Source organism: Lucilia sericata, unplaced genomic scaffold (genome assembly GCF_015586225.1).
Source record: "Lucilia sericata isolate MDLA Ls3-8-SP2 unplaced genomic scaffold, ASM1558622v1 Contig000051F_arrow, whole genome shotgun sequence".
NCBI lineage: Eukaryota > Metazoa > Arthropoda > Insecta > Diptera > Calliphoridae > Lucilia > Lucilia sericata.
In genome coordinates this window covers 26,750-44,740 of record NW_023994087.1, presented here as the reverse complement: position 1 = coordinate 44,740, position 17,991 = coordinate 26,750, and the positions used below count along the sequence as shown (strand labels likewise).

General features: G+C 28.2%; 1 protein-coding gene across 1 annotated transcript in view; it reads left to right on the top strand.

Annotated features, from left to right (window-relative positions):
- LOC119615970 (dynein heavy chain 10, axonemal-like) overlaps positions 1 to 17,991 on the top strand; it is a gene marked incomplete at its 3' end in the record, with an annotated part of 55,390 nt that overhangs the window by 11,852 nt on the left and 25,547 nt on the right. Inside the window, exons 6-14 of the mRNA XM_037972043.1 lie at positions 2,135 to 2,241; positions 3,974 to 4,170; positions 7,335 to 7,561; positions 7,893 to 8,281; positions 8,361 to 8,472; positions 10,623 to 10,750; positions 10,816 to 11,006; positions 13,252 to 13,846; positions 14,185 to 14,298. Of these exons, the coding sequence (XP_037827971.1) occupies positions 2,135 to 2,241; positions 3,974 to 4,170; positions 7,335 to 7,561; positions 7,893 to 8,281; positions 8,361 to 8,472; positions 10,623 to 10,750; positions 10,816 to 11,006; positions 13,252 to 13,846; positions 14,185 to 14,298 (2,060 nt within the window). The remainder of the gene's footprint in view (positions 1 to 2,134; positions 2,242 to 3,973; positions 4,171 to 7,334; positions 7,562 to 7,892; positions 8,282 to 8,360; positions 8,473 to 10,622; positions 10,751 to 10,815; positions 11,007 to 13,251; positions 13,847 to 14,184; positions 14,299 to 17,991) is intronic.

The following is a 17,991-nucleotide window of genomic DNA, read 5'->3' as shown; positions in this document are numbered from 1 at the left end:
CCCAAGCATATTTCAGAAAAATAGTTTTTTAACAATAAAGTGCTAGAATATATCGGAGGCGAGGTATACATTTATTATGAAAACTAAATTACATTTTACTCTCATAACTGGTGTATGGGGTTATATGGTCGGCCTCGCCCGCCTATAATTGCGTACTTGTTATTTTTATATATCCGATAGTATCTATGCCTATTTAGTATAGCAATGAAATTTGATATTAGTAAATCCCTGACGAGCCAAAACCTCTCTACCAAATTTTATGTGGGTCGGTTCATAATTGACCCTACCCCCATATAAGGTCCCGTTAAAAAAATGACTTTAACGCTTATTACTGGCTTAAAAATAGCGATGAAATTCGATACACATATGTTTCATGCGAGTTAAAATCTCTTTACCAAGTTTTATGTGGTTCGGTCCATAATTGACCCTACCCCTACATAAGGTCCCATCCAGATAAATACTTTAACGCTCATTACTGGCTTACAAGTACGAGTGTAGAGATGAAATTTGAAATAAGTAAGTTTCTTACTCGCGAAAAGCTAAGAAACTTTTATAGGAACGTAAATCTTCCTACCGGAAAGTGTATGAACCAAAATTGGTCTAAAAAATTATGAAAAATTTTATAAAAACGGTCAATGATTCACCCTACCTCTCATATAAGGTCCTATCAGTAAATTTGATGAGTAATATCACCCTGATGTTTATAGAAAAGCATTCCTTTTACGGCATACGGTTTGATGGTGGGTATATTAGATTCGGCATAGCCGAATATAGCACTCTTACTTTTTTTTTTTGATATTTCAGCTTGTAAGTTAGTAGAGTCATCTTAAGTCCAAAAACTATTAAAATTATCTTATTTAGTACTTTATAATGTATAAAATAGCGGAAAAATACTTAAAAATTCGGGATTTTAAAATCCCGAAATTTCCCGGGATTTCATTTTTTAAAATCCCGGTTTTCGGTACTTTCAAATCCCGAAAATCCCGGGATTTTCGGGAATCGGGAATTCCCGTTTGGCATCCCTAATTTGAATGTAGTCACTTGATAGTACTCATAATGTTTGAGTATAACAAAGCTCGTAAATATGTTTTATGCGAAACAAACAAAACATTGTGGGTAGCATACAGAGTTACACATGCAGATCTTTCGATGATATACAAACATATCGTCACCTATAACGCAAACTTCCCTATCTAATATTTTAAAAATTTTACAGGAGAAGCAAAAAACTATTTAAATTGAAAAGTGTGTTTCTATCAACGCGATTTCTTGTTATTCAATCAACAAATTGTTAAATAGTGAAACCTAACATTTGTTATGATAGTTGACAATTGTTGGAATTGTTACCTTTAATATTTAAATGATTTATAGCCTTTTTGTGGCCTTTTATTTTTTGTTAATAAAATCGCAAATTTTGGTTCGAAGAGTCCAATTTTGTTTGTGAACATTTGCTTTGATGCAATATATTCGATTTTGAATTTGTGGTTAGTGAGAGCCGTTTGCATTCCAGGTGACGATATGTATGTACAACTTTAAAAAATAATTTTAAATAAATTTTGAGAGGGGTAATAAAAATATGTCTTTGATTTCCATACATACATAGTAAGACTGTCTAATGTACAGATGTATGTATTTTTTTAGGGTCGCTGATGTTCCTGTCGAAAAAAAAAATGTAATTTATTTCTCAAAATTTATGTCCTGACGTCAATGTTTAGAAAGCTGAATCAGAGGTAATTTTTTGAGGTTTTTATGATTTTTACAATATTTTGAAACGTCATTTTATGCGCCCTTCCCACCAAAATTAGATATCAATAGTCAAATCAAAATTTGATATTATCTTTGTGTGAAATATAAGAAAATGGCAAAACCTTAAAAAATTATCTTTTTATTCTGCTGTTTCAACTAACATCGACCCCAGGAAAACATTTTGGAAACGGTATCATAAAATGAACAAAGCTTTAATTTTCGGTGGTAACATCAGTACCTAATTTTTCCCTTACAAACGGGAATCTTTCAAAAATTGTTATAATATGACATATTTTGCTAAACTACTACTAAACTACTAAATTTTGAGTTTAGTAGGAAGAAATAAATACAACAATATAACATTTTAATATTCTGTTTCCATTTCTAGCATTCTATACAGACATCAACAAATGTTTTGCGGAAATGTCACAATATTTCATATTTGGAACAGTTCGTGGTTCTTTATTAGACTCAATGAGACTAGACTTGGAAAAGGTAAAATTTGATTTTTCTTAAGAGTCAATAAATAAATCAACAAAACTAAGTATACGATGAAATATTTAAACTGTCCAAGTTTAATTCTAAAATTTCAATGTTTCTAAATCAGTTTGAACGAATATCAATTAATTTCCAACAGAGAAATACACACAAACGATATTAAACACAGATCCTTTTTAAAGATTTCAACGTGTTCACAGTATCTGGCCACCACAGTTTGTTTTGTTTTGTTTTAACACTGTAATAAAGTGTTGAAATGTTGTAATTAATTCTCTTGTAATACTTACATCCTTCCAAACATTTTAGTGTGTATGTATGTATACGTATGTATGTACACACATACATACATATGTATATTTGAATAATAGCGGCAGTAGCAACACCAACAAATCAACATTATTAACCATCTATCAAAATGCCTTGGAGGCATTTCATTTTTCCACTTGAGAAAACATTTTTCTGAGTCAAAAAGCGGTCCAAAAAATAACGAAAATGTTTTTTATCCAGATTCGAGGAAAGAAATTATAACAAAAATCTTATAACGCCATCATTAAATATTTCATTATAGATGTTTTTGTTGTTTTTGTGTTTCCACTTACCACTCATCGTCTTTAACATGATGCTCATTCATCTATACTGCCACGGTTTTCATCATCCTCATTATTGTGTTTTCGGTTTACATTAAAATTTTGTGGTTATAAACCCTTTTTATTTGTACCCAATATCCCACTCTCCGACATTTATTTGTTGCTGCCGCTGCTGTGGCCGCTTTCATTATAGAAAAAGCATAAACCAGAAGTTGAAAAACATTACAGCAAAACAGACCAACAAATACATTACAGAACGTTTGAATGAAAATTTCACATCCAAACTCCCACTATGAATTTTGCTTGAATGGTGCCATTTTGTTTTTAAGTGTCTTAAAAATTTTAATAATTTTCTCTATAAGGTAAGATTTGGTCAAAATGTTAAGAAAAGAACATTTTAACAGCACAATTTTTTAAGAAATCATTTTATTTACCCAATTTTATACTTTTTAATCGATTTCCGGCATGGGTTCCCGTTATCCGATTGGACTAATATTTAACACTAGAAACTAATGAACAAATAAGACCCATCCAAACAAAATCGATATTTTTTGGGCCCCTCTAATGTACACATATTTATACTACATACATATATGTAAAATAAATTGCAAAAAATGTTTGAATTTATTGCGCCGTTTTAATTTCTTAAAGCAAATCAATTAGAAAATATTCTTATGTTGTAGTTCCATGAATATGTAAAAGGTTCGATATTAAGTGAACATTAGATTTTAACTAAATACTTCATAAAATATTAATAATTTCAAAAATTATATGAATCAGATTTGACCATTAATAACACCATTGAATACACCAAAAGATGAAGGGGTTGTCATGTAACAAAAATTGACAATGTTCCTCGTCACTTCTTTTTTTGATTAAAAAGCAACACTTATACTTAAAGCAAAATATCAGATTTAAAAATTGGTTAAAAATTGGTTTTTCAAAGGTAAAACTTAAAAAATGGAGCTTTTTCACATATTTTGCTATCAAAATTATGTTAAAGAAGTCATAGGGGAAAACAAAAAAAAATATATTCGAACTGTATAGACTATAACGATATGGAATTGTTATATAAGAAGCCCTGTATTTTATTTTTCTTCACTTTTGTATCACAGTGTAATCATTAATTTATTTACTTATAGATCTTTAAAAATGCTATTAAATTTCAATTTCGTGAACCCAAGCTAATCGAAGGCGAACAAATTGAAAATCGTGAAACGCATCCAATAAGTAAATCTCGCAACGCTGCCGATTCAACTGAAGTTAAAGAAATGGCGCCTGGTCTCCTCGAACTGTCTAAACCATCGGAATTTCGTATGAAGGCTCTCAAACAAAAAAAGTATGTAAAAATTTTCAAAAATAGCTCTATATGAATTTTTATAAAATGTCGACAATATTTATTTCTGTTGATTGGCATTGAAAATAAGCATATAACCCTGAAATAACCCTGCCCCATACAAATTAGGGCTCTATAAATCGATTTTGTCCATACATAGGTTTTGTTAATAAAAGTCAAAAGAAAACGGAATTTTTGAGTACCATTTAAAAAAAAAAATGCAGAAAAGTTTTTTCATATATTGTACTGAGATTAACATTTTAAATCGCTGGTAGGGAACTAAGGCCCCTTTTCTTGTGTTCAGTACATTAATTCGCATCGATTGAGAAGTATTCCATTAGATTCATAAAAAGGCAGTTCCTCGGGTCACTCTAATGTACATTTCACAAAAATTAGATGCATAGACCTACCTCCGGACTTGATTGATTTGTTCTATAAAATTAATCAGTCTAACTGTGAATTTCAATACATAATTATTATAAGTTTTTTTTATTTGCTTTCTGGTTTTGTATTCTTAAGCCTTTTTTACCCCTCCATGGTTTATCAATATTTAACATCATAATTTATACACATAAACAAGCATAAAAGAAAAATTAAATATAAACAAAAATAGTGTTATATTCGGCAATGCCGAATCTTTTATACCCATCATCGAACGATGTGCCCTAAATTTTAATTGAATTTTGGACAATCATTTATTACATTTATGCTGAATTTTATTGTACATACTTATGTATGTATATCGATATTATTATTGACATTATTTATTTATTGACAATAAACAAACAATTGGCTAGTTGAAATCGTGGACCGATATTTCTCATCAGTACCAAACAGAGAATAGAGAATTAAATAATGACTCAGAATACATACATAATATAAATAATCCTGATCTCAGTACAATCTTTTTTGATGATAGGTACAAATTAAACGTGGGAAGTTTCATATCAAAATTAACAAATAAGATAGTTAGTGCATAGTATAGTGAATATATACACATGTTATCATTCGATATTTATGTATATTTATCAACACTGTTCCAAATAAGATTCAATAAATTTAAAATACTACAGTATATAATTTTTGTGTATGAAACGCCGCTCTTTGTATTTATTCCACTTGTATAGGAACAAATCAAGGGAGTCACTTTTTTGTACGTGATGTTTAAATTACAATAAAAAATCTGATAAGGGAAATTTGCTTTTCAGTTATTCTTGTGTTATTGGTAATTTTATTTTCAGGTTTTTTATTTTTGGTCTTCAGTTATTTTTTAATCGGATTTTTCTACTCTTTTGCAATTAAGTACTTCTTTTATTTTTTTGGTCTTTGCGAAATTTTTCAACACAAAAATTTCTTTGTGAGATTTAAGTTGCCATCCTCGAACAGAGCAAAGGAATGAATATTTTGTCCAAAAAAAAAAGAAATAAAAAAATAACAACAATAAATAAAGGAAATCAGTAGTAACTCATCAACACAAGCATTCGTCCGAAAATAAAACACAAAAGAACACAACGTCATATGCGAATTTTAAATGAGCTATAACTATAGTAAACTTTGTATTATCTCGCAAAAATGATGTGAATGCAGAAGTGTATGTAGGGTATACATATTTATGTTTTTGTGTACGTTTCCATACGAGAACAAGATATAAAACACAAGGAAAATTATGTATATCGCCAGACGAACGTGCACATATTTATGTAAACACATATGTATGAATACAGAGTGTAAAAATTGTAAATATTTTATTCCTAGGAAAAACGATCCTTAAGCTACCCAGATGAAAAAAGAAATAGGTACAAATAATAAAGGATAAATCATTTATTGAGATTTAATAAGCGAATAATGATACATATTGTTCTTATTGAAAACAAATATTACAACATATGTAATTAATTTCAAACATTTCTTTGCTGTAAACTCATCTTTGCTTTTTCTAAATTTGGAAAAACAACAAAGTATTCTTGTTAATGGATTTTAAATACATACATACATATGTATATTATTTATTTCGCGGCACAGTGGTATATAATAAAAAATTGAAAAAGGGCACAAAAAATCTAAATTCTAAACGTTTAGTCCAATTTTACATACTTAAAGACGATTTGCTATAGAGTGTTTTGAATTTTTGGGGGCGTGGTCCAAAGTAGATCATATTGGTTAAGTAAAATTTTTAAAACTATCATAATTCTTCGTTTGTGGTCCGATTCAAAAAAAATTGTTCTATAAATGAAATCAGCTCGTTTTTTTAAAATTACTTATTTCTGACCAAAAGAAAAAACATCTATTTTTTTGCAAAAAATAAAAATCAAGAAACAATAATTATATAAAAATATATATACCAAATGAAATAAAAATCAATGATTTAAAAAACATAAATTTTATAAAAATCTAGTTCAAAACAATAAAAATTGAATATTTGAAATTGTTCTCCGATATTTTTCTGTGCTTGATTTTTTTCTTTAAAAATTTAAAGATAATAACTACCTTGTCCTACTGAAGAAAGAGTATCCAAAAATGCTTAATATTTATGCTTAATAATAGTATTTGCAAAGATACAAAATTTAATTGGCGACCTCTGGCCATGAACCCGGAGATCCTTAAAGTCCAAATTCAAAACTTAAACTGGTCAATACTTCTTCTTTTCATTAAAAATCAGACTATACGTGTTTCAGATTTATATCCTTAATTTGTTATATATTTTTACTGTGCGCTGTGCTGTGTTTCCTTTTTATACTTGTTTTAGTAGAAAAAAAAATTGTTTTTATTTTGTTTAAATTCGTTTCGCTTATCAGCAGGAGCTTTTATTACTTTTGTGTTAATTTTCCATTTTTTTAGGTTTTAAGTTGCTCTTTTTTTGAGTTTAATGTATTTTATATTCGTATGTTTTTTCTGTTTTAATTTATCTCCCTTTGGGTTAAATATTTTTCATGTGCCTTTGTTAAATTGTTGGCCCTTTTCCACTGCCTTTCCTCATTTTATTTGCATGAACGAGTGTATGTACACATGTACTTCCATCCGTCTTTATTTTTGTCTATCTGCTGGCCTCTTGTCGACAAATAAACCCTTTTTCACTGATTTAACAATAATTATTATTGGATTGTTTCATGAAAATGTTTAACAAAAAAATTACATACAACCAAAAAAAAAACATTTAAACATAAAAGGAAAATGGAGAAATTAGCTGCGAGACGAAGATCTGAAGCACATAAAAAAGCCCTAGGAAAATCAATGAAGAAAGGGCAATCAGGCATTAGGCATACTTCTCATGGTATTGGTAGTGGCAATGGTAGCGAAAATGGCGACATTGTTGACGAGGATGAGAGAGAGGAAATTAACGCAGATGATGCAGCAAAAGACAGTGTTTCTATGGACTCCACAGATGAAGATTTAGGTAAGTGTGAAAATATTTCAACAACAAGAACGGAAATCTAATTACCTTTAATAAAGACAAACTGATTGTTTATTTTTGTGTTCTTTTCGCAAATGTGCCAATAAAAAGGGTACAAAAAGAATAAACAGCAGACAGAATACAAACAGAAAAAACATAAACCAAAAGTACCTATAAAATCGTAAAATTAGATTGTGTCAAACTGAAACAAAAAAAGAAGACAGAAAAAGAACGGAAACATGGAAAACTTAGAACAAACTAAAACCATAATTGATATTAAATGTTGCTTTCTTTTTCTTATTTCGTTTTATGGACCCTTCTTAAATGTAATCAGATAAACGGCCGGAAGTAACACTCACCATTGGGGAACGATGGGAAAAGCTTCTTAGTGAAACTCATGAAAAGGTAAAACGTCATCACAAAGAAGCTGAAAATGTAATAGAAAAACGCCCACCACATCAGGAAGCTTTTTTTAATCAACTGAAAGATTTCGAACAGGAAATAGAATGGACCACGAATCATATTGTTTGGGCATTTAATTTTCCAACATCATATGCAGCTCCTGGACAAGAACATATCGAGTTTGAGGAGTCCAAAGTGCGAATTCCAATCGACGTAAAGAAAATTAATTCGATACCTACGTACTCACCAGAGCAATTAGAAGATGTGGTCGATGGCTGGATAAGATATATGAAGAAAACAATTAAAACTCTAGATGAGAAGGTAGGAAATCAATGATTATACTAATTTTTTTAAATCTAATATAATCATTAATAATCAATAATCATAATATAATCAATAGCCTTTAGATGAATTTACACCCATGGCGGAATATCGTTTATGGCATTTTCGCGAAATTGAACTCAACACATTGCTGGAACAGTTAAAGTCCAGTTTTGTAGTTGCAGTCTTAGGTGAGCAACATATATCTTATCGAACACTTCTGTTCATAAATGGGAAATTATCTTTTTAATTTAGATTTTATTGTTCCATAAATTATTCTTTTAATAGTACCATACATGGGAGTAATTAATTATATCGACTAATTAATTGACGATTTCATTAGCATTAAATTGAAAAAAAAAATATAATATTGTCTAATTGTAATGCGTTTTAATGGAACGATTTCACTAGTAATTATTTAAAAGAAATTTTCATTATTCAATGGTATAGAAACAAATAATTGTTAATGCCCTAAAAATTATTTCGAGACATTTCAGATTCGAAATTTGAAAATGGGAGGAACTGAAAACAAAACAAACTAAAATAATATTATTGTAAAACCCCATGATTTTGAGTTTATTATAACAGATTTTAAAAATGTTCGAACATAAGTTCGAATTTCGAAGTTAATTTTGAATATCCGAACATTATATTGGATTGTCATTAGGTGAAATCATGCATACCAAATTTCAGCCCATTCGGACTACAAGAACTAGTGTCAACTCTTTTAAAAATTTTGGAACACGAGTTCGAATTTTCGAAACTTATTTTTTAGTTTTTATGAACCAGAGAATATTTTAAAAATAAAAATAACTTCGAATTTTCGAACTTAATTTCAGCCAATTTGGGCTACGGGAACTGGTTTTATCTCGAATCTTCGAAAAATTTTCCTTAATATATGAAATATAAAGAAATTTTCGACAATTATTATTTCTAATTAATTTTTTTTTTTTTTTTTGAAAATTCATTATCAAATTCATTACCATTATCATAAAAGTTATAATGAAAAATATATATAAAATTTTTTCTATAAACGGTAATGAAATTTTAATACTTAATAAAAAATTCCCATGTATGAATAAATAGTACGAACATTACCGCCAAAGTAGCTGCTTAAAGTTAAAAAAATCCTGATAAATATGTTTTAAGCTAAAACTCAAACATTTAAGCGAGGATATTTTCCACGACGTAGGACCAAAAATACAAATTAAAATTAACCAAATATTTTAAATGCTCCTGAATAAATTGACTTTTTTTTTAACACAGGTATACATTTTATTTATAAATTGTTTAACATGGTTACTCGTTCAATTAATTTATAATCATAAACAAAAAATACTTATGTTTGATAGATTAGAAATTATGAGTTTTTAGAGAAATTTTAGCTTAAAGTGCTTATTACTACAACATGCAACCACTCTTGACTATAAATTTGTTGGACTTATTATTTAAAATTTTGGGAACAAAAATTCATTTAAGAGATTAAACCAATGTAATTAAATCTATAATAAAAAGTTAATTTACTATATATGTATGTACCATACATGGGAGTAGTTAATTATATCGACTAATTAATTGACGATTTCATTAGCATTAAATTGAAAAAAATTATAATTATTTTTTTTCATTAGCATTATTTTGTCTAATGGTAATGGTTTTTAATGAAACGATTTCATTAGTAATTATTTAAAAATAAATTTTCATTACCATTATTCAATGGATTTTAAAACTTTTCGAACATTAGTACGAATTTCGAAATTAATTTCGAATATCCGAACATTATAATGTATTGTCATTAGGTGAAATCATGTATGCCAAATTTCAGCACATTCGGACTAGAAGAACTAGTTTTAACAGCTTTAAAAATTTTTCGAACACGAGTTCGAATTTTCGAAATTTTTTTTTTTTAGGTTTTATGACACAGAGATTAATTTAAAAACATAAAAAAATTTTCGAAAATAACTTCGAATTTTCGAACTTAATTTCGAATATTCGAACATATTATTGTATTGTCAGCAGATGTACTTATGACTGCAAAATTTCAGCCAATTTGGGCTACGGGAACTGGTTTTAAAAGCTTTCAAACCTCGAATCTTCGAAAAATTTTCTTAATATATTTTTCGACAATTATAAATACTAATTAAATTCGTTTTTGAAAATTCATTACCATTATCAAAAAAAGTTATAATGAAAAAAATATAATTTTCATTAAATGGTACTTAAAATATTTTTCATTACAATTTTTTCTATAAATGGTAATGAAATTTTAATGCTTAATGAAAAATTCCCATGTATGGTATGTACATATGTATGTATATGTATTTAAACAATTTTTTTAAAGATACACTAACATCAAATCAATCACAAATTCTACAACGTTGGTCGGAAATTCTTACCAAAATTAATGACAAATTCCGTTTGGCAAAAGAAAATGCTGACTATGTTGGTACCATCACGGACTATCTAGAGGTATATTATGGAAAACATTCAAAACACACATACCTCCTTTGCATAACATTATTATCCTCTTACAGAAAATACGCTCCTATGAAAGCTTTAAAATGACAACCCTCCTCATCCCGAATGTTATGGTGGGTTTACGTCACATATGGACCATGTCAAGTTATTATTGCCTTGACGATAAAATGCAGATTTTGCTATGCCAAATTTCCAATGTCTTTACAGAGAAGGTCAAAAATATTGTATGTTTTGAAAAAATATTTCGGTAAGTACTTTTCTACTGGAGAACAAACATGACCAAAAATTAAAAAAAAGAAAAACATTGAAGAAAGTAATAAAGATAGATAACAAAAATCCATCAACATTCATATGTATATGTGTCCGTGTATACATTATATTGCATCAAAATAATAAACTTTCAAAATGAACCTTGTATGAAAAATATGGTTGAAAAAGCTCTGTATTTTTTCAATTTTATATGCAAACATTCTCAAAAAACAATTCAAAATTATTATAATATAAAAATAATCAATATAATATAAAAATAATCAATAATCAGAAAAGTTTCTTAAATTATGTAAGTCCCGTAAAATTTATAGGCAAGACAATTATTTAGTTATTAAAAAATATATACATATATATCAAATATCTGCAGGGAATTTAGTTATCCATACAAACATGAACCATTATAATGTATGTAGTATGTACATTAGATTGGCTCAAAATTTCGATTAAGTCTTTGGTTCATTAGTGTCTGAAACGAACTGGTGTAAAATTTTAGCTTAATCGGATAATGGCAACCCTTGCGTAAAATCGATTGATTCATGTAAAATTCCGTAAAAAAAAAATAATTTTCAACGCCATAAATAATTTAAATATCTTGCATTTTTTGCAATGTTTGCATGTTCATATGTATGTAAAGGTGATGTGAACAAAAATATAAAAAAAAATATTTTTGCACATATTTGCTGAAAGAACATCTGCCATATTCATAAATGCTTTATAAAGTTTTTGGTGGTTTATTGTTAGAATTTGGCATGAAAAATGTGCGTAATAATTATAAAAAAAAATATTGATATCTTCAGGAATACGGGGGAGTGCATATAAGTTTGTTATTTGAAACTCGAATTTTCTCTAGAAGATAAGTTAATTGATAACAGTTCTATTATTTACCCAATTTTAGACTTTTAAATTGATCCCTGTTATCAAATTTTACACAAGAACACTAATAAATGAAATAAGATCAATCCAAACAAAATCGATATTTTTTGGGCATCTCTAATGTACATATGTATATAAATGTGCGGAGGATTTGACAAGAACCTATTGATTGCCTACCACATACTTTGTGAAACTCACAAACATGCTTACATACGTAAAAAGTACTTCAGCTGAGGGTTCTTGAAAAATTTAACTCAAGTTAACAATTTTTTATCTTTAAAGCTTTTAAAATTCAAACCATAGAAAGTTAAAAAAGACTACTATATAAGTCCTCTATGAGTACTGCACAAATCAACCCCACTTGCACAAACAAAGACATACTAACTGCGTAGATATACCCTGCAGTTTTAAAGTTTATTTTGACATCTCTTTATCAAATATTCGTGAAAACATGAGTTTCAGTTTTAGATAAAAGGAGAAGTGTATGGAGGAGAATGTATAATACAACATATTCAAAGAATTACACCTAGCCCTTCATCGGTCCTGTTATACACTCCCTTTAATGTCTTACAAAATCTTTAATTCCTTTTTTTATTACATTTTTTAATTCAAAATTATTTTATCACTATATGTATATGTATCTATGTATATACATTTAATATTAGTGTTTTAATTCAAATTATTGCAACCCTTTGTTACTGACTGTTATTTTTTCTACACTACCCAAAACACGTGTAAAGAATACTCCTCAAAGGACTGGTCCAAAACTAATCCAAATATATGGAAAAAACATATTCCATTTAACATTGTGATGTCCACGTAATCCATCAATGCATTACAATGGTGTAATCCCGAAATTAGTCCCTTGCTGAAATTATGGAAGTACATGATTCGCAACATGGTCCTATGTAATTTTTTTTTTTTTCAAAAATAACAAACATGATCCATGCCTACATTACATAGGACTACTCAACGGATCATGTACTCCTATAATGTTTACAGCTGAGTAGTTTTTGGATTACCTAAACGGATTATGTACTCCAATAATTTTTGCAGGGTACCACTGAATTGAGTTATAGTAATAAAAAACATTATCACTAAAAAAATATTAGTGCTAAAAATATAAGCTTCACGACCACTAAGCTGCTGAAAATTAGTGAAGAATTATTTTCTAAAATAATATTTAGCGCTAGTGAAATGTTGATTTAACTAAAAATTTAGTGCACTACCCCTATCTCTGCTATTAGCTTACTTTTTCAAAAATATTTTCTATTAAAGATAATCGTTGAAATGAAAAACTCATTACATTACATCATATGATCTCTCACATTTATGCATTTTTTACACAGATATTCCTCAAAGTTTACGTATGAAACAGCTACAAATTGTGCTAATTTACTAAAATGTTGGAAAACCGCCTACTTATTAAGCCGCAAGCATATCGAAGAATCTGGGGCAGGGTCTCGATGGGAATTTGACCGCAATGCACTTTTTAATGAAGTTGATCATATATGTCGCATAAGTCGAGATATTGCTTCTATTGGACGAGTCTTCATACAATATGAAAATCTTTTTGGAAAACGCCTTAAAGGATTGATAACACACCCCTCGCTCATAGACGATCTCATGCGTAAAGTGTATCGTCTATTAGACGATATGTTAAATAGTGTTGATTATGATATTTTTCGACCTGGTAATTGGGAAAATTGGGAACACACTCTGAGTACATTCAATAAACGCCTAGACTCAGTTGAATCTGAGGCCAAACTGGTCATCGAAAGAAGCATAACCATGTTAAGATCATCCGAATTAGGTTTGTCATTAATTCGAGACGTTAAACATTTAGATACACGTCAAGCGCTTACTGAATTTATTTCAACAAAACACGAAAACTTACTTCGATTCTTTGTAACGGAAATTAATGCGGTGGAATATGAATACATGGTAAGTTGTATAAAATACTTCATTAAAATTACTTTAATTTCTTTGGATAGAGAGATATGATCAGTTGAAAGAAAATTATAATAATTATTAATAAATATAAATAAAACATGGTAAGAAATTAAGATATTTTATTATAGAGAGATATGATCAGTTGAAAGAAAATTATAATAATTATTAAATAAATATCAGCAATATAGAATTTGAAAACATGGTAAGAAAGTAAGATATTTTATTGATTAATAATATAATATGAAATCAATTGAGAAATATTATGCAACCCTGATGTGGTGTTTTTTATTAATTGGTTTTTCTTATGTTGGTTCCATTTTCTTCCTTAGAATAATAAAAAAGCTCCACCGATTGGTAAACATCAGCCAGCAAAAATCGGAGCCATACAATGGACGCGTCTATTAAGCGCCAAATTAAAAATATCTGTACTTGCTTTTAAACGTGTAAGTGATCTGTATTTTATGTATAATGTTTTAGTTGAGTGAATTCTCTTTTTACTTTTTTTTTTAATTTTCAAGTACACCATCGCCAAAACAATAGCCCAGGAAAATGAGGGTTGTGCTGCGGAATTTTAGATAGCTAAATGAAAATTGACACATAGCTTCTCCTGAGCATAATTAGTAAGGGATTAAAAGTCACCGAAAATATCGTGTACGATAAGCGAGATATTGGAGGTCAAATGTTACAAAAATTTGTTTTTAGCGAATATCTCGCTTATTATGCATCGTACGCATTTTGATGTTATTATAATTTCTATAGAGAATTGAATTTTCAAGTCTTAATAATTTTTAACTCCAATACAGATAATTTCGCATTTTTTCTTTCTAATATTAGCTAAAAATACATAATTAATGTCTGTTATATCCCTTACCATAGCATCATCTTCTTGCCCATAGTGCAATATCCGTCTCTCCGAAATTTCCAATGGGGTCACATGTCACAATTATGAATATAATATGAATGAATATAATGAAACAAATTAGTCGACATATGCCCGTATTTTCAACAAATAGATATCTACGAGTGTAATTACCTATTAGATATCATTACCCAATCGGTAAAATTGATTTGGTAATCTCAATACTAATTTTACCTATGTTCGAGTTTCTATCTAACAGAATTTTTTACAAATATATATAGTTAAGATAGAACTAGTCTTATAACTGCCGGTCCTGAGAGACTGCGTGAGAGAGAAAGAGAAAGAATATCATTCATCTCTCTCGCGGTAAGGAGTTTCTCGTACTCGGAAACGTGTTTTGTTTTGTTATTCTTCTCATTCGTACAACAACAAATCAATGCAATTAAAACGTAGTTTCAGAAACAAAAGTTTCTATGTGTGGACATTAAGGAAACTTCAAAAGAGAATTAAGAAAAGTTTCAACAAAAGTTTCCTAGTGTGGACTAGGTCTAAGCATACGCATCAAGCATGTCCTGTTAATTTAAAGTGAATTTCTGAGTATGGACTTTAAGAATCAACCCTTTTATTTGCAACCGCGATTTATAATAAAATTCAGTATAAATCTAATAAATGAGGATTTATGCAGAATTTTATTATCATATATCAATATTCTAGATACCACTTGTATATGAGCTATGTGAAATCATAGACAGATATTTCTCTTTTTAAATACCAATGAAAACCTATTAATATCTCCTCCCTTGTGCGCTCTTTCAAATGACAGACGGACGGAAATGAGTAGATCGCTTTAGAATATTCTTTTGTGGGTGTACGACCAATATTTCTATGTGTTACAAATAAACTCTATAGATTCCATTTCATAGTCCCACAGAGTATATCTCCCAAAATGCACTCTTTTACTTTAAATATGTGGATTGTGACCACCAATGTTTTTCTAATTCTGATCATAAATATGACCTGTGATACTATCTAAAATTATGGATAGACGGACATTGCACTATGGGTCATAGAGCCAGTTTGAGATAAAACGTGAAATAATGTACAACCATATATTAACTGCTTATGACTAATTTGTTATTAGTACAATCTATATTAAGATTTGAAAATATTAGTGCAATGGAAAATAATTCACTATAGCTCGAAAACAACTAATAATACGGAAAAATATTCTTCAACCAAAATGTAGGAAATTGAATTCTTTATAGAAATTATAATTACATTAAGATGCGTCGACGCATGTTTAAACTAATTTTTGTAACCTTTGACCTCCAATATCTCGCTTAGCGCGCAAAATATTTTCTATGACTTTTAATTCCTTACTAATTATGCTAAGGGGAAGCTATGTGCCAATTTTCATTTAGCTATCTGAAATTCCCCAGATTGCTTATTTATTTGCCTACTTTTCCTGGGGTACAAGTGATTTGTTAAACTGGCTCTAACACCTAGAAAAACATTCGAACATTTTATACAAATACTTAATTTTTTTAAAACACATAACGACGAACGTAACTGATCCATTCTACATTTTTATAATCAATTTTTTATGTGTTTAAACCAAATTTAAAATTCAAAATACCTCTTTTTGATTATGGGTATACAAATTTATGTATATGTATTTATATATGTATGTGTATACAGTAAAGTTTCGTGTTACTGTATTTTTCTAAATACGTGAAACTTAGAAAAAAAAAAAATTGCAAAGAAATCAGTACATATGATACGTTCATTGATTAAGAAATGAAAAGGTTCTGTAGTTCGAAAATAGCTTTTCAAGGTAATATTATTTTGAATATTTGCTACGGTGATCGATTGTTCGAAATTTTCCAAAAATGTTAAAAGATTATCGCTTGTATTTATAAAAAATTCTTATTTTGCTTTTAATGCAAACAATAGTTAAAGCACACTTTAGCCTTAAAAACCATTAATAAAAAATGATATTCATAAACAAATAATAAAGCAAATTAACTATTGTGCTCTTTTATGTTTAACTTGGCAGCACTGTACAGTTTGACTGCCATTTTATGTGTTAGTGTTGCGTATATCAATATTTGCAAAACTGTATTAAAAATTATAAGGAAAATAATAAAAATAACAAAATGTGCAAGAGTGATGTTTATTTTGTCGCAAAATATCCGTTATGCGGATATATATATATATATATATATATATATATATATATATATATATATATATATATCTATAAAGCTATATAAGCCATATATATATATTTATATATATATATATATATATATATATATATATATATATATATATATATATATATATATATATATATGGCTTTAATAAATGTTTATTTAGTTCAGATGTATAAATAACATATAATTTCTAATTATTATTAAAAGTATCCGTATAACGGATATTTTGCGACAAAATAAACATTACTATTGCACATTTTCTTATTTTTACAATTTATAATTTTTAATACAGTTTTGCAAATATTGATACATTTTTTTGATAATTGACTAATTTTAACGAAGTTAAATATATTTTGCATTAGTATAACACTAATCAATATAATTTACATGATTTATTACTTTATGGCATTATATTTAACTAACAAGCTTTGAAAAAGGCAAATCAAATGATTTTGTCCATCATTTGGTTGACAGACGGGCATTTCCAAATTGTCTAAAAATTGTGCTGACCAATTAGAATATTGTTAAATATTCGTGTATTAATATATTAATGCCTAGATTTGTGTTTTTTTTTTTTTTTCAAAATATAATCGTTTAAAATTTTTCTTTGATTTTATTTACAAATTTGTAAACGTTAAAATTGGAATTTTTAGATTTTATTTTAAAAGAAACCATAATTATTTTATTTATCAACCTAAAATTACCGAAAAAAGCTTTATCTGAAAAAAAATTTAAATCTACTTATTGTTGGCTTAAAGAAGGTTCGAGCCTACAATAAAATTCTTATATTTGTCAATGGTTTATTGAAGACGTTGTAAGCTATTTGACGTTAATGAATACGATTTTCCTGAATTTTTCCTAAAATTGTTTAATAAACCTAAAATAAGTTTTTATAAATACAGCCGTATAACTTTAGATGTGTACACAATTAGGGAAAAAGTATGACACTTCTGTTAAACTGACCTTACATATATACATATATGTATATTTTAACAATTTGTTTTTAAACAAGGGTAAATATGGGCCTATTCTTATAATTGTTTTTCAAGGATTTCTGTTTA